Raw genomic sequence first — 23,374 nt, 5'->3', positions numbered from 1 at the left:
AACAAGAGCATTTCATATCTTAAAAGAGTAAGAAATACAGTAAATATGATCCCCAGAAGCAGATACCCCTCAGACAGACAACAAAAGAAAAATGGAGGAAAAGTATCATTATGGCTTGTTGTTTCCTTCAGCTAGAACAGCAGTGAAATTAAATAGCTCTAGCAAACAGTCCACATGGAGAAGTCCTACATCTCTGAGAAAACATATAACCTAAAGACAACTAACAGTCTACCTAAATAAGTAGTAATTTTCCTCGAGGGAAAAAGTGATTTTACTGTGGCTCACGTACTTTGAGAAAATGTACCTTTACTGTGGAAGTGCTGCTTTTTTGAGGGTCTTCATGCTATAATCAATGTTTACTGTAATAACGATCAATTTAATGGATGTGTAGAACCACTACCAAACCTTAGGCTGGAAATAACGCACTAATGATTCTTTAACAAAAGAGTTGAAATCTATGCAAACATGAAACAGCTCTTTTCTCTGACTATTAATGTGTCTTTGCTACATGAAATAATATAATTTAAAAATGTCAGTATTTCATGCTACAATGCAACCCTTACCTTATATCCTGACGATTTGATGTGCACTCCTCTCTTGGTCAGTGTAGATTTCATTCGGATGAAAAAAGAACGCTCTAGAGTGTTGTCAGTGGTTAGTAAACTGGGGCTTGTAGATTCGACTAGGGAATAGAAAAAATACATATATACATAATTTAGATTTTATACATCCCTTCTCAGCTACTTTTCAGGTGCAATCCTTGAACTCACTAAAAATAAATGACTGATGGTTGCTAAGAGTGCTGTAATCAATTTACCTCGTTTAGAAAATGTTTACTTAGCAAAAAAAAAAAAAAAAAAAAAAAAAAATTGAAAAATATATGTATACTCAGACTCATTTTCAAGTTCTTTTCTCCACAGATTTTTTTTTTTTTTCCCAGAGATTTACTTCATTAACTCTTTCTTGCACAGTTTTGCTATGAATGCATTCCATAGAATCACTGAACGGCTTAGGCTGGAAGGGACCTTAAAGTCACTATTTCCAACTCCCTGCTGAGGACAGGGTTGTCACCCACAGGATCCGGCTGTCCAGAGCCCCCATCCAACCCTCCAGAGATGGTGCATCCACAGCTTCTCTGGGCAACCTGTTTACTGCCTCACTGCCCCGAGTAAGGAATTTCCTCCAAGCTAGATGCTTGGATCTAAATCTCTCCTCTTCTAATTAAAAACATAACCTATCACTATCAGATTATGTAAAAATAAGTCCCCCTTCTGTTTATAAGATCCCTTCAGCTATGGGAAGGCCACAACGATTCTTCCTTTTCTTCTTTGGAGCCTTTTCTTCTCCAAGCTAAGCAAGCCCAGCTCCCTCAACATTTCTTCATAAGAGAGGAGCTCCAGCCCTCTGAACATCTTTGTGGCATTTTAAAAGTAGTGGACTTCTTCAGTGTTTTTTGAAGAAGAAAGTGTCACCAAGGAAGCAATTCTGTTTGCTGAAAGAGGCAGCAAATTCTGCAGACTTTCATTCCCAAGATTCAGTTTCTTTCTTTCCTAGGATAATAACTGCTGTTTGTGAATGCCCTGATTTCCCTGTTACTGAGGGTTAATTATTATCAATAAAGAAATAAAGCAACTTGAAGTAAAATATGCTGATGTGACTAAGGCATTATTATTATTATTATTGTTACCATTATTGATAATAATCATAATTTATTTGTTGGTGACTAACTAGTAATGAACAGTGTTTTTCAGCTTTTCCTTTAAGTGCTGGATCTCACCTTTGACTGTCACTTCCTGAACTGCAACCATTTAAAAACAGTAAATAAATACTCAGTATAAATCATGGTAAACTATTGGTTACAACAATAACTAGCACCAAAATATTCTCTACATAATCATTGTTGTTGCTGTTTTTCACCTTGATAACCAACAGTTCCCTACCTCTTCTCATAGTATTGTGTATGGGAAAATTCTGGAGTAGACTTACAATAAGCACTAATGGAGCTTAATTCACATTCAGTTCCAATCAGTAATTAACACTGAATAAAGAGTTATTTTGAAATTGTTTTGAAATTATTCTGCTACTGTTCTAAAGAACCAACCAAATTACTAGTGGAAAGTTTTAAAGTATTTAACAAGTATGTTATGCAGAAAACAGAAACACCAAAACTTGTTTGTGAGCTATGGATTTTATAAAAATGTCTTTATTTTATTGTGGTCACATTGTCTTCTGTTTCAGACATTTCAGCTCAATTGTGATGAAATAACAGACTACAATATTCCTTTCTTTCGTGTTTCAAGATTTTTTTTTTTTTTTTTTAGAGAGCATGGATTCGATGTCATTTTAAATGTTCAGCTCTTTATCACTCGAGGGAAAAGCAGAGCCATGTTATATTTAGTACTTTCATTTCTTCTGATTAAATATGAATTACTATGAAATTTTTCTCATCATCTAACACGCCATAATACGCCAACAGCTTTTTAATACACTATATAAGCACAAACTTCTGCTCTAAGAGTTTAATTTGCCCCTCTAATCCAATCACATCAACCTTATTTCTCTTATCAGAGATTCCCATTTTGAATTAAATGAGCTCATTAGTTTTAATCAAAAGCAGAGAGATCAAAACTTAAACGTAAATGCTTTAGATCAGAACTGTCAGTCAGCCGTGCAGTTCTATTTTACTAAAACACAAGATCAGAGACCGTTAGAACCAATTTTTCCTCGTGAGGGATGCCAAGAGCTTGAAGATGCTATATCCTTCCCCCCCCCCCGCCCCCCCCCCTTCCAAGGACAGATTATACATTTAAGGTTAGACTTAATTTAGTGGTTTTTTTCTTTTTTTCTTTTTTCCACCCTGGTGGAAATGGAAAAGTATGCCATTCTGCTCTTGTCTCCTTCACACTTATTGGTGCTGGTCCTTGGAGACCTGAACAAATGTGGAGCCATGAGAATCCATGCAACAAGCCTGTCCTTAAAAAAATTCAGCTCTGTTTAGCAGTACCATCTGAGAAATGAAACCCTGAAAAGAAAGATATATGTTTCAATGTACAGGATAGTGGAACTCTGAAACCATAACCTGGGTCATCAGGTTGGTAGCAGTACTGGTAAGATGAGAATTGTTATTAATTATTATTATTATACAGTACTCTCCAGTACAGTACTGAAAGAGTATATTAAGAAACCACAGCATGGGTGCTTCCTGCTGTGTGAAGAAACGCTAAAATCAGCTTAACAAGTGTAGTTGTTGTAGTCCAGCACATTATGCTCTAGCACAGGCAGTAAGTACAATATGTCCTTCTGTGTTCTAATGGTGATTACATAAGCACACACAAGTAACATTAATTAAACAGGCAATATCAAATGCTTGAGAAACGATCTGGTTGTCATACATATGTATTATTCCCAAGAAATATAAATTTAAAATTCCCTTTATTTCACAGATTCAAGAAAGAAAGGAAAATAGCTGAGATCCGGTATAGTGTATGCTACCTTATATCATGAGCTTAACATTATTTTACTGTTACTATGATATGTACAAAACTTAAGTTTCTCTGTAAGTGAACGTGATAAAATGCATATAATTTATCCACATACTGGAACAGTGAATGTCATGTAAATACAAATTCTAAAGTGTTTGATTTTCTTTAACAAAATGTACCTGAGAGTGTATCTGTGGGATGGGATTAGTTACCTAAAAGTCCAGAACAGCTTATGAACAGCTTTCTGAATTTGTCTCAGGAGAGAATCATTGTGGTTGCAGTACAAATCTACATTCGGAGTTGCATCCACCCACGGTAGAAACAATGCTAACTGTAATTATGCATGCAGGATTTTAAAAACAGGATGTGTACAGAACATATTTATTGATGTCAGTGAGATTTGCACAGGATTATATTGAATGTGGTCCATTATAAGTCCTCAGGAGTTGATTCAAAATGCCTATTATTCAGACTTTTCATTTTTTTCCAATTATGTGAAAGAAGGCTAGTAATTGGAGGACTGAAACTCTGACTGAAACAATTCTTAATTTCAGGAGTTGTTGGGTTTTTTTTTTTTTTTTTTTTTTTTTGTTTGTTTGTTTTGCTTAAAATCTGTTATCTTAGACATTAAAAAAACCTGAAGTAAACAGGGTAAACTCTGCTTGATACTGTAGCAACTAAAGATGCCTCTTGGACTGAAAAACAGTGCTCCTGGGCTGAATTTACTGAGTCTAAACCTACTGTTGAGCTATAAAACTCTGAAACTGTGAGTTTAGAATACTAATAATATGATAAAAGTCAACACTCACTGTATGTGAATGAAAGTACTATACACTGTCAGGCTCAGAAGTATAAAAAGTTAAGTCTGGATTGTCTTTGCAAACAGTAATTGTGTACTCTGTTGGGAAAGCATTTGTCTTTGTGCATCCTCAAATATCTTCAGCAGGTACTACTAAAGGAATAAACCTCTTTTCTTTCTGCTCCCAAAGCTGCTAAAGCAGTATAAGATTTCTGGACACAAAGAATGTATTGTCGGTTTTGAAGGGCATGAAGCTGCAACCCCTATGTGCATACAAAAATGCCACGAATGTTAAAATATTAATTAAGAACCACACAGCCAAATGAGGACATAGTATAAACTAGCAGCCAATTCAAAAACATATTTACTTATCTCTTCCTAAGCATTTCTTTGTGAGCTAGCCTTGTAGCCCAGAGCCTTCAATGGGCTTTGTCTTGAGAATAAACTTGGGTCTGGACCCCACAAACCAGTCATGCGTCATTTAACTTTACATGCTAAAAGAGTTCTGACACTGGTGTAATGTGCACTGATAGATAAACATGCACATCATTATTTGGAGGACTGAGGTCAATGGCTCTGATCTTACATTGATCTGTAGATGAATTCCAGCATCTCTATGCAGTCTAGCCTTACTTTGTAAAACAAAACAATGTAAAACAATGCAAATAATTACTATTACACAGCAATAGCATGAGTATCATTTCCATGACGGCTTCACAAGTACACTCAAGTTCAGATAAACAATTTTTCCCTGAAGAAAGTTGTTCCAGATCTGATTTATGTCTTAAATAACAAAATGCTGTCAAAGCAAACTGAATAAATATTCACCAACTTTGTGGTATTTTCCCCCCCTCAAATGTATTAAAAATAATTGAGAGGAGAGGAACAGCATTTTTTACATACCAAACAGATATAAAATAGGCTTCTCATTCTGAGAAGGAATAAAAGGAAAATCATATATCAACAAGTAATTTGTGAGGTCAGGAGGGAAAAAAGGTTATGGTTTAACACACAGGAAATTCTGGATTTGTTAGCGTTTAAGGAAGTTTTTCCTTAGTATTAATTCCTCTTTGTTAAAAACAAGTGCCTGTGTAGTTTTTAGGAGACAGTTTCAAATTCCGTCTATACAGCTTTTAAAGCAGAAATGAAATAAGAGAACATGCAAAACAGTTATAAAAAGGGAGCTCTCTTCTCATTTCATCTTCTACACTTGCAAACCGCTTCATGCATTTTTTTTTTTTAAGATCTGATAATTCTTTGCATAGGCAACTGAGAGTCCAGATATTCAGATGAATAATTAGGTAATATAAATCTATGATTTTCAGTCAGACTAGATGCATCTTTGCAAATGCTTCTGTTTCTTTTGTGCAGCTTACTGCCTGTAACTTAAATCTTAAAAAGCTTACAGAGAAGTGTAACCTTGAGCAGTTAACTGTTCTTTTTGTTGTTGCTGTTGTTTTATTTTTCTTATATTATTGCCTCTTGAAGACTGTTTTTATTCAGAAATTTGACTCTCAGTAAAGCACTGTCTCCAAGCTCATTTTCTCTCCCTAACTTACTGATCAAATTTGATCATTTTACAAGCTAATTTTTTTTTTTTTCTAAATATCAGCCCAGCAAATAAAATTCAAAAGCTTTTAGTTAAAACATTTTTTCTCCAATAACTGCAAGTTAGTGTGAAGTTATACTTAGTATATATGCAAATGCATAGTTTTAAGTGAAGCAAAGTGGGTTCAGTCTGATTGCAGGCCGACCACAGAAAATACTGCAAGATAAATCTTGGTCTAGCAAGATGTTGAAGATTCTCAGAATATTTGGTTGAAAGACTTAAACAAACTTACACACATAGGTAGCCACCCTGAAGATCATCTGATGGGAATGGAGCTAATAATTTCCATACACATCTCATGATCTTACTGGTGTGTTCAGCAGCTTGCAAAAGGGAGGACTACATGAACTATTTCATCAATGTAGCAGCCAGCAAAAAAGAGGCTAGTTCAGCATTTCCAGGTAATATTATAATGCTGTACTGAAAGAAATAAAATGCAGAAATAATATTTTATCTCTAAGTTGTCAGAGTTATGAACAGGGACTTGAATTTCAGCATAACCAGATTTTGATCTTGGAGGAATTAAAAGTACTTCTACCTAACTTTTTATCTTAACATTTCAGTTTTCCTGTTCACTGAAAAGTTGAAAACCTTAAGAATTGAACCACAGGCTTCTCATGATCTAGTCCCCATCCTTCCTTTATACAGAGGGAATAATGCTGGATTCTAGCCAAAGCTTCACTGAGAAGGGAAAGGCTCAGGGAAGCTTCTCCAAAACAAATGGAAAGAACAATGACTTCCTCTAAAGAATTTATTGCTAGGTAACATTTTCAAACAAGATAATAAACTGTTCTTTTGTGTCATTATACCTCCAGAATGAAGACAATTCACTTTTCATGACCTATGCGACTATTAGAAACTCAAATGCATAAAAACTTAAAAGGCTATCAGACTTGCCTTGAAGGTTGATTTTTTTAGTTTATTTTTTTTTAATTATTTTTTTCCTCATCTCTCCAAATTTTCCAAATCAACAGCTGATGAGATGGGGTCTCATATTACTTTGATTAGTCTGCCATTATGTAAAACATTTACCTAAATGACCTAAGATGTTTTAGAGTGGCCAGCAGATGCAAGGTATGTGTTAAGTAGTGCAAGTTCTCTATCTTTGTGCAACCTGGGCCATAAAAGCTGGCCCAGCTCCTATATAAGTAATTAGGAATGCTATGAAACGACATCAGTTAAGTTCCTGAATTACTATTTTATAATTTCTATCATCTTATGTGATCTCATGCTTAGCACTTTGATTGCACATGCTTACATTCTGTCTGGTATGTGTGTTTATACCAACCTCTGAATGTGTTTGCGTTCCTCCAGGTACAATAGACTTAATACTAACAATAGGCAAAAGTAAGCCAGATTTCACGACGGGATCCTGACACTGTTTTACCAATGAATATGGAAAACTGTGCATGCAGTTACTAGCAAAATAAATTATAGTTTCACATACTAACATATCTACACAATACAACTTTAATGGGCAAAGTACATTTGTCTGTGATTCCTCTGCTTTTTGCAAGTGAAAGACTCTGCTAGTGAAAACACTTCTATATGAGTATTATAGTTTGGGCACATATAAGGCTGTACCCACAAAGAAATAAACCATGTTTTGAAATGCTATCCTACAGTTTTAAAAATAATAAGTTTACAATGCTTATTTTTTTTATGTACTGGCTGTAGTTAGTAGGCATGTTAAAGTACAAATTCATTGATAGACATTCCCTCTTAAAACAGTTAGAAGTTTTGGAATGTTCTACTATTCATGCAGGACCAAAGTGATTTGAATTTCTCCTTATTGGATGAAGAGGTACTACTCTAATGCCCCTCAGAACTTCCTTTCTTCTGCAGCTGCTTCTGCTTCCATTTCTTCCAGTCTAGAAATATATCTTATCAGGCTATTAATTCCCTACATATACAATTTATTTCCCAAGTAAGCTTTATCCCTGAGAATTCTTTATATATCTGGTAATATATAGAATGAATTAGATGACAAAATAGAGCTGTAAATAAAGTGCTGCCAAGAAGAAGCAACGAATAAGATTTTTGTTTCTCCTATGGCATCAAAAGACAGATTTTACATCAGATTTTGGTAGGTCAGTGATCTATGAAATACATATAGCTTTTTTGCCTGTTTGAAAACAACATAATAAAGATTTGCTACTAAAAGAAGTAATCATGGTAGGAAACTTTAACTCTGAAAAACCCTTTGGAAATGTTACAGTCTACTGGACTTCAATCCATTATCTAAGCACTTGCAAATGTATCCACATTCATCCGATAGACCGGAACAACTCTAGAAGAGCTGTTACGGTCTAGTGAGTCAGTGGTACATAAACCATACTGGGCATGAATCTCAAACTTTCTTTTTCAGCTTTTAGATTTAAAGCTAATTTATTTTAAGCAAAGAAATAAATAATCTGAGCTGACCTGTTGGCTTGGTTTCATGAGGTCAGCAACATTTGTAAATTTTCAAGGTTCAGTGACAGTCCCAAACAAAACGAGCACAGTAGAACTGTTTCCTACCATTTACTCATGGCAATTGTAAAAAAAAAAAAAAATTTAACAGAACACATTGAATGGTTTGGAAAGGTACCAATGTACAGGAGCCCAGGATCATAAGTAACAGCACATCTATCCTGTGCTAGGGAGCTGATATGAAGAAAATATACTGGGAAATAAGTAAAAAGCATGAGACTAATTTGGAGGGTAAAAACTTCACTGAATTCCCTGAGAGCTTCATGGGCTTAAAGGGAACACAGGACTAGACTCTAAAGCTCCTTTGAGATGTGGCTGGTTTGCACAACCTTAATAATCGTTATCCATACTGATTTCTTATAGAAAAATTTGAACATTTTCTCTCAGCACAAAACTGCCATTAAATACTGATGCCGGTCCCCCTCTTTCATGCCCTAGCAGGATCAGCTGAGGGTATATTTTTTCCCTTTTTCTTGTTTTCTGCTCTTGCCTAGTAACTTGTGAATCATTAGCTGACACTCTAGAGCATAGCTGTGAAAATAACTGTGGTTCAGTGCTGCCAATAAAGGCTCACTGAAGTTCCTTCCCAGCACATGGCATAAAAAGCACCTCAACAAACATTAAATGTCCCTTCTGATGCTGCCTAATATTGCCAGTCTGCTTGGGCTTAAAAAGCACAATAAAGAGGTTGCTTTCCAGATTTTCATATGCCAAATGGGAGGTGCTTTTTGGTGCAGCTTTTCCCTGAGGGAAGGAAGAACAGGCGAATTACCTCATGCTGCTCATAGGCAATGTGAGGATGATCCCACTCAGGGGAAGCATACGCAAGTGTCAAAGTCAAGCTGCTGCTCATGGATGTTTCTGTACTCAGTAACTAAGCAGCAGGAAAGTTCAAGAGAAAAAATGGGGTATCATAAAGATTGTCTTTGGGAGCACATGACATCCAGCAAAAGCTATTATGCAGCAGTGTGTGCCTGCCAAGGAACAAACAGTATGAATATTAGAAGTGGGTGTTTTAAATCTTAGTGGAATATCCCTGTAAAAATAGTCACTTGAGGAAACTATTTCTTTGGAAAATACCTTTTGTGCTGTTGGGATATTTTGGGGATTCTATTTTCAGTACCTCTGTTCTGGATCTAGTGGAGCACTGCTTTTATCACGACTATAAAATGGTTATGAGCCAATTCCTCATATATAAAACAGTCAGTAACAGTGGGGTTTTTTTTTATGACAAACATGATGTCAGACAAAGGGCATCAGGACTTAGTCTTTGTACTACAATACAGAATAACAATACATAAACACCTTAGTGAAAGCAGCTTGAAACCCCATGCTTTCTATTAAAAAGTCATGTTCAATCTTCACTGTTGATAGAACAGAATAGCTAACACAGAGAACATTGTATATCAGAAAGGTCAATAGTTATTATGAGCTACAAATATATTTTTTTCCATCCTTCAGGCTGTTTAGCGCATATCACAGCATGAGCAGCTGTCTTCTTTAATGCTTTTAAAATTAGAATCCCAAAGAGGAAGAAAAAATTACATTTGCAATGATTGCTCTTTGCTTTTGTAAGTTTACTTTAATATACTATTTTATATACATGAGCCTTCCATGCAGGCTAACCAAGTGGCAGTAGCCAGTTACTAGTATCTCCTGGATTGCTGTATCAATGTGTATAGAATCCTGCCAAAAAATCACTTTGCACAAACTGTGCAACATTGCTGCATAACCTTTTTGGGAAAGTACATAGCTACTGGGCATATGTTGAAACCAAGCAAGCATGCATGTGCAAACACAGAGTCATCATTTCTAACGGCAAACACTAATTAGTTTACCAACAACAAACAGAGGACCACCTGACCTACCACTTTTTGTTCATATAGTAAAACTGGTGAAAAGGAGAAAGGAGTGACAGAATGACAAGATGGTGGCATTCTTTTTTTCCTCTCTCCCCCACTCCCCCCAAAAAAGTAAGTATACTTCTGGCTTAAAACTGAAAACAAGATCTCATCCTGGAACTCAGTTCTATGTGTTATATTACATCGTTTGATCTTATCCAGACGTGGCAAACTGGTATTTTACAAATATTTTCCAATATGGATGACATGAAACTCTTTTCTTTGCAGAACAACTTTTAAGGAAGTTTGGAGCAGTTCAATAATAATAAAAAACAAAACAAAACAAACAAAAAAAAACAACAAGTCAGGGTTAGAAGCCACATACAAGGGAAAGAACAAATATAATTGGCAAGGAGAACATTTTTCCCTGTAGGGTTTAATGTTTAGCTCATACGTAACTTCATTACTGGACAACAGCAATAGGTATGGTGCGAACTCCTTGACACCATGAAAAGTGTCATGACAAAATGCAGATTCTTCAGGGAATAAACAAAAACACTGCAGATTTGCAGGATGCCTAGAAAGTCCTGTTCTAATGTTCCTTGTGAATCACTTTCTCCAGCTACATGGCTACACAGAAGTGTTGCTTGACTGTCTTATTATCTATAGGAAATATATGATATCATTCACATTTTCAGAATCTTATGATCCCTATAAAAAAACAAACAAACAAACAAAAAACAAACAAACAAAAAAACAATCAAAAACCAGCATGGCAAATGCTGTTTTTTAAAGAAAAAGAATAATGGGAAAAATTAAACAATAATCTCTCCTGTTCCCTGCCCCAGCCAAGTAACTTTGAAAATATCCTGTGAATAGAATTGTTACTTTAACATGAAAATACTTCAGTGCTGAGCATCCAAATCTATTTTTGAATGCTAGGACTATTTCTATCACTGCAAAATTTGCTGTGCTACTGTTCCCTCTCATACAGAAACCTCCTGATGTGTTCTGGGCTAAGCAGAACCAGGTAGGCTGCTGATCCTGCTGCTACTGAGGAATATGCAAGCACAGCTGGCATGGCAGGTATGCTATTGGGTGCACTGCCAAATTGGTAGTGCCTACAGCAGCAGTCCTCACCTCCAATACACTTTCCTGGCTGCAGTATAGGTAAGAAGTCAAACTATCTCAGTTTCTCTGTAACTTTGCCCTTTATTAACAACCCTTCCCTTTCCCTCTTAGATTGTTTTCTCCTCAGGGCAGCATATTTAATTAAAATAGGGCAACAATATTCCTAAGAGGTAGTGTGAGGGTTTCCCTAATGCAGATAAATTAGCATTTATAGATAACTTTGCTTAGGCAGAGTTCACAAAAATAATAATAATAAAAAAGCTTAAGATAACGTCAAACATTATGCCACTAAAACTCAGAGAGTAGAGAACAGGTATCTCCAAAAATAACAGACCTAAGACTGCTGCAAACAAATAGTTAACAGTAGTTTCAGTGGACTGCAGCCACACATTACTCTTAGGAAGCAACTCACTCAAATTATTTGGTGAAAACAAATGTTAAATGAACCAGATGTCTTGCTTTTATTATTTTTGCCCTTTATTTATTTTGCACAGTGGAATTAAAAAGGTTTTTGACAGATTTTTTTGGATCTGCCATATTGCACAGGAAACAGCATTTTAAAAATCAGCCCACTGTGCAAGTATTTTGGCAGATTTATCACAAGGCTCGAATGATAAACACTTAACAGGAGGAATGCTACTTTTGTTTATCTGCTTTATTTTAACAACTGGAACAACTTCTTTTTCACTAAACACTTCTTCAAGCTTTAAGTGAAACAAAGCAGAAATCAAGATAATAATCAGAAGATGATCAATAATAATTGCTCTTCTCTTTTCTGTTACTTCATTTTTCTATCTCCAATACTTGCCAACTGAGTAACTTGTAGAAAAATCATTTAAACAAAAGCAGAGCACAGTATGTTGGTGAAACTTCCATTGCAGAGTATTTCCTAAGTTTTTCTGAGTTAAATTTTTTTCTACATTGTATTTTTGCAACCCTGGAGCCTGCACTGTTTCTTTTTCCTCCAAATCTGAAGATCACCCCATGGATTAACAAATGATTGAGGATTCTCTCTTAAAAGACTCTTTAAAAAACTGTCAGAATCAGCCTGAGACAAAGATTTATTATGAACTATTTAAAGAGCTTAATATATGTATCCCCAAAGAGCCCTTGGAGCAAACTAAAAAGGAAGAATGGAATTCTCAAAGAATGGGAAAAATCTCCAATGCCTCACTTTCTTCACACCATGATTACTGTTTACTCAAAGGATAAAATGCCTAACCTGTCACATGAAGTCTTCAGAAGCCATATTACCGCTGATGTACACTAAAAAATCCAAAATGATGAGCCTCAACAGTAATATGCCTAAGAAAGGCAGCTGTAATTTGCTTTCTAGCCTGTTCACTAACACAGTATTGTGGATACATCTTGTAGAAAGGGCTGATCTCCTGACCCTAGCAGCAATCAAATGACTGTCAGAGCGTTTGCTGTCACACAAGCTGTGACCATTACCTTAATTATATGTTACCATATAACAAACCTTCCCTAATGAGCAACTCTTTTCCCACCTGTGTGCCAGCTAACCCTTCTGTCCTTGAAGAGTACCACTGTGGATTATTTCAATTTGAAATTTGAAAAGCATATCCATCTGCATTCCTTCCAATAGATAATAAATAATACATTTTTAAGCAAGAATTATTGGTTTATTAGAGTACCAAGATAAAAATTACAGGCTTGTACTAAAAAAAGTGAATTAGAAAGAAGTGTACCATCCTACTGCTAAATTTTAAGCAGTGCTGAATCTCATCTTTGAATTTGTTTTCACATATAAATACTTCGATATTTACATGTTCTTTTGTATTTGCAGTAGATTATAAAATACTTTTAAACTCTTCACTTTGTGCCTAAAAACTGGAATAGTACCTATGTCCACAAATGTTTGCTTCCCTTCATAGGATCATAGAGTTTGGAAGGGTTCCCCACAGATCAGCTGGTCCAAGCCCCCTGCTAAAGCAGGTTCTCTTCACTGACATGAGCTTCCCACATATATCTTCTCTTCTAGTTTTTATTTCTTTTTGAGCCTTTTTTTAATTTTTTTTAATTCTTAGTCTTAGTCATCTCCATCCATACTACAATTTTCATGATGCTATATCCTTATAAGCAGACAACAATTTCCCTCTTCATTGAAGTTGTCTGTCATATACCTCATACTTAGTACTGCTAAAAGGAGAGAAGGAAGCAGAGGAATATAGTTTTGGTGTATCTGGGTTATTAAGCCTCTCTTTTTATGGGACACTCTCAACATTTTGCCCATTCCTACTAAACCTATACTTAAACTAAGCAAATAAATGGCAAGGATCCACAGATTTTCCATCTGCCTTGAATACTGGGTGACAGTGTAGACACACTTAAGATACAGCTATTTCCATCACAGGATAGAAGGAACATGAGAAGGACACAAACAGCAATCAGAGAAGACAGCTGAATAATGGAACAATGTATGATATTTCATGCTAACAAGTGTAAGATGTAGCACACTTTGGAAGAAACTACCCCATCTACTGAGGGATTTAAAATAACTACATATAGCTAGGCAATAAAAGGAAATGAAAATATCTCAGCAAAAACTTCTGCTCTATGTGAAGAACTTGTAACCAAAAAGTGAAATGAGATGTTACTATACATTAAAAAGCATATAAAATTAATAAAGAAAATACTACAATGCCATGGACATCCTCTAATAAAGAAGTGACACATGGTATCAGAAAAACTGTAGTAAAAGCACGTATGAGTAGAGATTATTGAAGTTAAATATATTTAGCTTTGAGAACAGATAAACAAAATGTGATGTGACAAGCCTACATAATGAACGACAGACAGAAAATAATATGAGGACATTTCCAATAAATTGAAGGGAAACATTTAGAGCTGATAACTTAAAGCTTTTCTGTGTTAAGACAAGAGTACATTCTGAAGCCAAGGAGATCTGTGGTGAATCTCCTGCTAGGAGGACTCTACTGTGAGCATTGAAAAAATTCAGCTGAAGTCATTACAAGCCTTTGAATGGACCAGTTGGCCAAAGGTGTCTGCCTTTGCTGTATGTATTACTCAAAATGTTGTCGATGTTTCCCCACTCTACCACATACATGGCAGAAAACAGCTTGCAAAGCTTGCCCATTACCATTATGTGATTATTCATTAAGAATCTATGCTGAATGAAGTTCATTTTCTGAATCTTTACAGGTAATCTTTAGAGTTAAAAGCTCATTGTTAAGCAGCTTGTATAAGAATGAAGGCTTTAAAGAGAATAATAATCAAAATGTTTTTAAACGACTTATAAATGAAGATGTTATATATTGTAATCAAAGACTTGCTGTCAGATGATATTCTGTATATTAGAAATATAATAATTATTTTAATTTTATTCTGGTATAGTTTTAATGAATAATTATAAGGTAATCAAGAAAGCCTATAAACCTACACAAGCATATTCTACAATACATGTGTTTTTTCTATAAAAAAAATACAAATTGTAATAGTGAAATGAATGAGTTGTAATGAAGTACCAGAGAAGTTCTTACATACTGCATAGTCCTACTTCTCGTCTGAAAGACCAATAGTGCTCCATAAACTCTTTGTATGCTCTTAGTCAGAACATATTCTTTATATGATTCACTGTTCCAAGGGAAAATAAAAAAAGTTCCTGTGTTAAGAAATTTAATTTTGGATGACGTTGATTAGGAGATATTTATATCAATACACAAAATAAAACTCATACCTCTTAAAAATTGTATTTAAAAATATTTGCACTTTCCTATTCTCAAAATTCTCATTCTGGAAAATCTCAGTACAGTGCAAATACTGATTTCTTATAAAAATATTAGTAGTTGCTTAATATAATCAGGTGTTTGAATAATGATAATGATTACCTTATCATATTGGTAATTTTTGCATTCTGTTAGCAAATTTTGTTTTTGCTAACATGATGCAAAAGTTGTTAATATAATGAGTCTCATTGTATTAGCAACTTTCTATCACGTTAACAAAGATTAAATTTGCTAATGTAATATGACAGTCACTAATGTAAGATTAGTGCAGAGACCAAAATCTCTGAAGACCTCCTAAAGGTAATGCTGAATATGTAAGCAATGCTTTTTTGTTTTTCCTTTGTTAGCTATACTTTGTGTACCTTAAGTGTCACACACTCACTGGATATTCTCAAGAAAGGTCCATTTTATCAAATGCTAATGGAGCCATGAAACAGCAATTAACGTTTGATGCAAAATAATGAGCTTACAAGTTCCCTTGCTATAAGTGACTCATGCAAATGGATCAGCTGATATTTATACAACATGGAGAAGTATGGTAAGACTGACTTACTAATATTTCTGATTTATATTGGACATTCTCCGATGAACATACCCTACAAATGCCACACAAATATCAATTACGGTGAATATCCTTGGACTACATTGCTCGCAGTGATCTCTCAAAGGAGAGAGGGTTTATGGCAGAAATGCCACAACATTAATAACAAACAGCAGAACTCAGCCTTAATAGGACTGCCTTTGTGCTTGCATACAACAGTGTCAAAATGGCTGCACAGCTCCATCCACACCTAAACAAGTGAAGTAAGATATTCGTCAGCATGCATATATCAAGAAAATTAAGAGGCTTCAGCCACATCAGTGCTCCCTGTCTTATGCCACAGTGGTGACACCATTCACATGCTGGGGATTACGCTTCTTCTTGCTCCTTGTCCCAAACTCTGAATGCAAGGAGCCAGAGAAGCTGCAGCACTGTGTGAGAATGGAAGTGTAAAACCCCCTCCTCAGAGGAAGCCAAGTCTTGTTGAAATGATGTGATGTTAATGAGCAGCCATGTCATATTAAGTTAAAGAAGAGCAGAAATGCTCTATTTAAAAAAAAAAAGAAAACCTCAGAAGTGCAGCTTACTCTCACCTCTGACTGATTATTTTAGGCCAAGCCACCTGCCAAATCCTGCAGTCTGAAGAGTATTATCCTTCTTACATTCTGTCTGAGAATCGTCTACAACATAACAGAACTCCTTCCTAAATTTTAGATGCTTTCCAGAATTGGGGTTTAACATACTACAGTATGTGGATGCCTAAAAGCAATTCTGGATTGACAAAAGTGAGAATGAAACACAACTATTTACAGCAGAAAGCAATGAAATGCCACTGAAATATTCGGAGGAGAAAGAGTGGCGGCTACTCTGTAGTCTCGGCTGGAAAACCAGGAATCAGAAAGACAGCAGATAGAGGCTTTCAGCGAACAAACTCCACCCAGCTTCATGCAAAGCCCACATACTTAGTGATTAGTCAGTCTCCCTTTCAGGATTACAACCAGTAACTTCAGCTCATACAGTGCAGCTATTGAAGAAAAAAGGGAAGGGTAAAAGCAAGCAGGATAAGTTCCTGTGGAACAGAGCTGCTGAGCAAACTGGGAATACAGTAACTAAAGCTGAGAACTGCACAGATAATTAAGACATGCTTCAAGTTTTGATTTGCTTCATGCTTCGATAGCCAGCAAATCAGTTTCGTGGTTAAGAGAGTTTTAGGCTAGAATTTGCACAAAAGATTTGTGTGAACTGCAAAGTTACAGATCCAAAGGCACAGCTATGGGTGCTGCAGTCAGATTTGGGTAAAGGAAGGTGCTGAAGAGGAAGCCAGATATTTAGCAATGCTCATCTGAGGAGTAAGAAGGGCCTTTCAACATCAGAAGAAGAGTTTAAAACTGGACTCACGGCTTTATGTTAGTATGTAATTTTCTTTTAGTATAAACAGCAGGCTGAACTGAAGAAAAATCTAGTTTTGTGATAAATAGTATTTCAGTTCACAGCACTAAAATATAAAGAGGAGCAATCATGAGTTTTCCATTTTTTTTTCCTTCAGTTCTTGGGATGTGACTTCTGTGAACAATTGTTTAATTGGACGATCACTTCTTTCCATCTTCCAGAGGAAGTGGGGAAGTATATAAGCGAAGCCCTAACCACTTATTGTTAAGAACAGCATGAGGTTTTTTTTTTTTTTTTTTTTGCTAGAGCAGTATTTCTGGAGCTGATTTGTGCTAAATTCTAATAGGGAAAACTATTCTGCTGATCTAAATTTCACTGGCAGGGTCTTCTTTTTCTTTTTGTCTTGGATTTTGTTTCTTCCATACAAGAACCCTATTCTGCCTTGCCCACTTCTATCCGATTCTGACAGTTCACAGCTGAGCAGTTCAGATGAATACACAGGTTCCTTAATTCACCTCTCTTGACAATAAGAGGACCTGATCCTGCAACTCAGCTTTCCAGTTGTGCTTGTAAGCTGTCACGGAAATCACGTGAGTGATGACGAATTGCTTCTCACCACTTCCAAAAATTAGGTCACTTATTTAGGACATTAAAAAGGACTTAGGGGCTATGACTTGAGATACACATTACATTTTTTCTGCCAGCATAGACCCCTTACATAATGCACAGATGTAAAATCATAATGATATCATTCTAACAAGCCAGTCTGTCTGAAAGAGCTCCTTTAAAGACATATTTCATTATACAACTTTTTATGTTTATATTAAACTGTATGAATGACAACAGACATTTTTTCACAGTGAGTCTGTAATACCAAAGTCCTTCAGTTTGAGTACACCAAAATTTAGGTCATACAAGAGTATGAGCACCACAAAGTAGCAGAAGCCAACAGTAGGGCAGAGACCCTAATGAGATGAGCATGGAAATGGAGGCAGATGCTTGAGGAATCTATTGTATTCTCCCAACACACAGAAACAGAGAGCACAACTGAAAAAAGAAAAAGTCATGGAGCGATTTCTCTGTGTGTTTTGTGTCACCTAACTATTAATTGCACTTTATGCAATTCTACTCTGCCATTTTCAGGCAAACTTAGGCTGTTTCCCTAATTTTATTGTCCAGATGACTACACCTCCCCATAAATCTCCAAGGATTAGCAGAGAAATGAGTAGAGGAGATGCTCACATCTCTCTGCTTTAATGCCACGTTTCGCCCCACACTTGAACCACTGGAGAATCTTACCACAGTAGTAGTACCAGGACTGATGTCATCTACAGGTGAGCCACTAGAAGTCAGCAGTAGCATGCACTCTTGCAAAAACCTCATGCAAACAAAGTATAGCAAAAGCATCTTACCGACATCTATGTACAGACTTCTAGAGCGCCTCCAACTGTGGGGAGCTGCCCAGACACACACTTTTACATTTGCGTAATGCATGCATTCCAAATGTTTATGTCTAACAGCAGGGAGACCTCACGCTGATCTCAGTGGCCACAAAGTTGCCATTTAAGCATTCTGCTTAGGTTCACTGCCTCTGGAAGGGAATTATAATCTGAGGGAAGTGGGAGGTGAACAGAGCGCAGACCTGTGGGATTAGAAGAGCACCCAGCTTGCAGAGAAAGCTACCATGAAGGCTACTCGGGTTCTTGGATGCTTCTGAATAAAAGGCATAGTAATACTACCATCCCCTAGATAGTACATTCTTATTTTTAGTGTCATTTGCTGTATTGTATTGCCTGATAAAAGTGCAAGAATTTGTCAGATGGCTTGATTTCTGCCTTTGTCAGATTATTTTCCATGGTTTCTGATGAAAGCATAAGATTGCAAAATTATTTTTGTGGATTTTCTTCTCAGCTAATTTAACTTTCCTAATGCCACATCTAATCTATTTACCTATGGCACAATTACTGAGTTATGTCCACTGGGATGCTAGATATGTATCCTATAAGTGGTATCAGCTTATTTTGTTACAATTCAGAATATCAGTTCACTCTGTATAATGCATCTGTGCATAAAAGCATCACAAATTGTTATTAATTAGGCTGTAAGGAAGATGTATTCCACTGTTGAACTTTCCAGAAAAGGCAAAGTATAATAATAATTCTCTTCACTGAACAATTTTTCCCTTTGTTCTGGGACAGCTGATGAACATAATATTGCTTCCACTATGCTTCTACTAGTCTTGAAAGTGCTAGTTCGGAGAAAGCATTTTTCAGCATTTAAAATAAAAATACCAAAAAGTTACAATAGCTTGCATGGAACTCCATGTATGTCCTCTTAGCAAAAATAGCCTTTGAACTGCAAAGACATTTGGTGATGATTACTGTTCACTGAAAAAAAGAATTATAAAATGTTATTCATCTAGTTCTTTTCCTGTCATATGTTTATCTATCATTTTGCAGTTTTCAGCAGAGCAGATGTGCCATGACAGAAACAGCAGCTACAGTATTTGCTTCACATATAGAAAGAACAAGCAAATGTGACTCATATCCTGGATTACATTAAACAAAATGGAAGAGTGACAAAAAAAATCTGTTAGTCTAACAACAGATTTTAATTGCAAACTACATTGAAATTCATTTGTTTAAAAAAGTGTTTTCAAATGTTAACTCTCAGATTTATACTGTAGTATTTGCCAAAAATGTTAATGTTCTGAGGTGAAATCCTGTTTCTAATGAGGTCACTAGAGCTTTGCCACTGCATCTGTGGAGCAAAGACCATCTTATTCCTTTATTTGGTCCCGCTGGATAATTTGCAATTTTTTGTGCACTGAAAAAGCACTGTGCCTTGTCTTCTGAAAAATTTTATTTAAGACTGCAAATGATTGAACACAATTATTAGTCTATAAAAGATATAATCAATAATTATCATTCAGTGATCAGGCACAGAGAGCCAGGCTTGAACTATGAACTATTTGATGAAAGTCAAATTGAAACATCTTTTACCCTAAAACAAGCAGGCACTCTGTTTGTGACCTATTAAAACTTTGTTTGCTATTTTATTGTTGGTGAACAACTCATGTGAAAAGGTGCTGAGGAAATGAGCCAGCTTGTTCCCCAGGTGATATAAATGCTTTATCAAACCGATCCTTTCCTTGTTATGTAAACTATAGCGGGCGCTGTTCATTTTAAACAGAGAGATAAATAGATCTAATATGCTTCAGGGCGTCATGCTTTATGCATGAACTGCTTTTTATTTTTATATTAAAGATTTTCTTGACACAACGCTTTGCAATGAAGTAAAGCTGCGATATAACATCTTAACTACAACCACCGCAGCACCTGCAAGTTCAAAGTACTGAGACTGATATTCCCTGATCAGATAGTCTCATGGTAACCTTTTTAATTAATTCTTAATAAACAATTAATTTTTTAGTGAAATACCTCTTGTAATGAGAAAGTCTCTCGCAAAAGATAAATGAAGTAATCCTCTGAGATGGAATCCATAAAAAATAACCTGGTGTATCCATCTATTTACAATATTTAGCTACCTACTGTTTGCTTTCAGTTGTCTGATCTATCACTTGTTTTCTTATTTATTATACAGATTTCAATGTGATGTGATATCAGAACGCTTTTAACCTTCCCAGGAGTAATATACAGTTTCTTTTTATAGCAATTAAATTCTACTCTCAGTTTTCATGAGAGCAAATGTAGAATATCACGAAAGATTTCAGTACAGTTTAAGATTTATAGCCCTAAAACAAGAACAGAATTTAGTCATCTGTCTTAAATTTGAGACACAAAAGGTGAAAATGTACACATTTATGCCCTCATTTCAAAACATGGACATATAGTTTATGCAGATTCACTTCAGAACTGTGTATACTTTTACTATAAAAGATTATTAAAAGAGTGCTTGTTTTTGATTTAATATTCAGTGTGATCATCCAAAATCTTAAGGACTATTACCGCCCCTATTTTTTTTGGAAATGCATAAGGAGGAGGGGGGAAAATGTCATGTGCATATTATCATATACATGGAAATGTTTATTTATCCTACCTAAAATGAGATTTTAAGTACTCTTCCCAATCTCAGTGCTGTCTTAACTATGGAGTCAGTAGTTACATCCTTGTTATTTACCTGCTTCTACAAAAAATATATATATGAATGTGTGTCTGCACATGGGAGTACAAGTATGTGTGTGTTCAAATGACTTTTGCTTATCCTCATGCTGAGCTTTGATAGTATTTCCAATACCTAATTGATTAAAAATCATTGGTCAAATGGTTTACAGAGCATTATTTGTCTTATAGTCGGGACAAGTGTACTCATCTCAGGCTAATAAGACTTAGTCCACATTTTCTAGGCTGAAAACAATTATTAGTTGATAAAAGCTTTTGTTTTAACAAATAAATATCCACAGAAGTAATACAAATCACATATTTTTAATGCTGAAAGTATCAGATTAACAAGTGGAAAGTGGATAAAATATCATTCTAATTCTAATAAAAGTCTGGTTTATTTGTATTCATAACGTAATGTTTACTTCAGGACATTTTCTGGAGAGATGATGCCTTCCTTTAATTCCGAAATAGAAAAATTAATGAAATTTAACCATCCATAAGTCTATGTTGTGGATGGACTGCATTATAACTTTTTAATTTAGTCAAGTGAAGAATTATTACAGTAGGACTCTAGGGCAGGAATGTGTTAATAAAATCTTACTCTCTGCCTTTTCATTTAAAATAATCCCCTTGAGCTGATTAAATGAAATATCACTTGTTTAATAACTGACAGAACATTATTTTTAAGCAGAAATGTTTTGCATATCTTCCTATCCTGCTTTTAATTCCAGGCACAAGATAGTGGAGGCACTGACATCACACAAAGGGAGTAGAGTTTAGCACTTGGATATAGTTTGTCCTGTCATACTGGTATCTATAATTTAGTGTGAAGCAGTGAGTTAGACAGAGCATTATCATTAGAAATCATCCTGAACAGGGATATAAAACACAGTCGCAATAATACTTGTCAGAAAGGTGACTGCAGTCAAAACTAATATCCAAGAGTTTCAAGATAAATGCTGACACTGCAGCCATCTTACAAAGACTATTATTGCTGGGAAAAAAAAAAAAAAAAAAAGAAAAAAAAGAAGAAACAAACTACAAAACCAACCAACCAAAAAACCACCAGAACAACAATAAAAAATACACAAAAGAATCCAAAACAAAACAAAAAAACCCAAACAAACAGTGAAACCTTCCCTAGAGTGAACAAGTTAGTATAAAGTTTGTATCTGGAGTGACACAAACTTTGTGAGATTTACAGCAAGTAAAGTCCTTCTTTGTAAGTAAAGAAATAAAATAATAACTAAGGTTATTTTATATTACTACAGAGGAGGAATCACATAGACTTTCTGGCTTAATGACTTTAAGATGCTCTAAATTCCTCCCTCCATCCTTATCATCTGCAGCATAGGAATGGAATCCTTTGGAAAAGCCATTAGCTGTACTGTTTCCAGGTTCAATCCCTCTCCCAGCTGCCCACTTTCCAACATGCATTCCTCAAGCAACGCTTGATTTTCCTAATCTTTACATTTAGACTCATCTCTCACTGTTGACTCAGCCATAACTAGTCTTTTACTGCTGATTCTGTAAACAGTAGTTTACATGGGCCATACAGAAAATACCAAATGAGGAAACTGGAGGCAGAAACTTCACTGTGTTTGCTTATTTAGTATTGATAATGTATAACTCAAGATAAAGAGAAAGAAATGCATGGGAATGAAGCCTCTTTAATACACAGCGATTCATAGCCCAGCGATTTGGCAGATGCATTGCAAGACAAGGAACAGACGTGTACACATTATTCCTTCGGCTGTATGTAACCACTTCTGGTCAGAGAGACAGAACAGACTGAGTGAGTTTATGGGGTATTTCATACCAGGTGGGTGACAACAATGGCCGTAACTGTTGAGAAACAGGAGATCGGTGATTAATGTCTCTTACCCTCCCTGAGTTCCATCCTCCAGCCATTTTCACTGAAAGACACATTCTGAATTTCTGATGTTCACTTACTAACCAGTATTTTGCCAAAGATCTACTAACTTTTGGATGAAGACAGCAAGAAGCAGGTTCCTCAGATAAACCATCAACATAATATGTTAAATGACCAGACTGCAGAAGCTAATGAGCTATGACATACAGAATTATGCAGTATTGTAGAAATTTAACCATAAACAGGGTAAGATTTATTTTGTGTTGGTTTCAAAAAATTAAAAATAAAGGAGAGTAGAAGAGTCCTTTATACTAAAGGGCTTGAGGAGACTTTCTTGTTCAACAGT

At 35.6% G+C, this 23,374-nt stretch overlaps 1 protein-coding gene across 2 annotated transcripts in view; it reads right to left on the bottom strand.

Annotated features, from left to right (window-relative positions):
- The window catches only part of NPAS3 (neuronal PAS domain protein 3), a 596,576-nt gene that overhangs the window by 59,978 nt on the left and 513,224 nt on the right, over positions 1-23,374 (bottom strand). For both annotated transcript variants that reach the window (XM_042871090.1, XM_042871100.1), the window contains one exon: positions 564-682. In XM_042871090.1, the coding sequence (XP_042727024.1) occupies positions 564-682 (119 nt within the window). The remainder of the gene's footprint in view (positions 1-563; positions 683-23,374) is intronic.

Source organism: Lagopus leucura, unplaced genomic scaffold, assembly GCF_019238085.1.
Source record: "Lagopus leucura isolate 7727_CA_CO unplaced genomic scaffold, USGS_WTPT01 Super-Scaffold_1, whole genome shotgun sequence".
In the NCBI taxonomy this organism is placed as follows: domain Eukaryota; kingdom Metazoa; phylum Chordata; class Aves; order Galliformes; family Phasianidae; genus Lagopus; species Lagopus leucura.
This window is presented reverse-complemented; position numbering and strand designations above follow the sequence as displayed.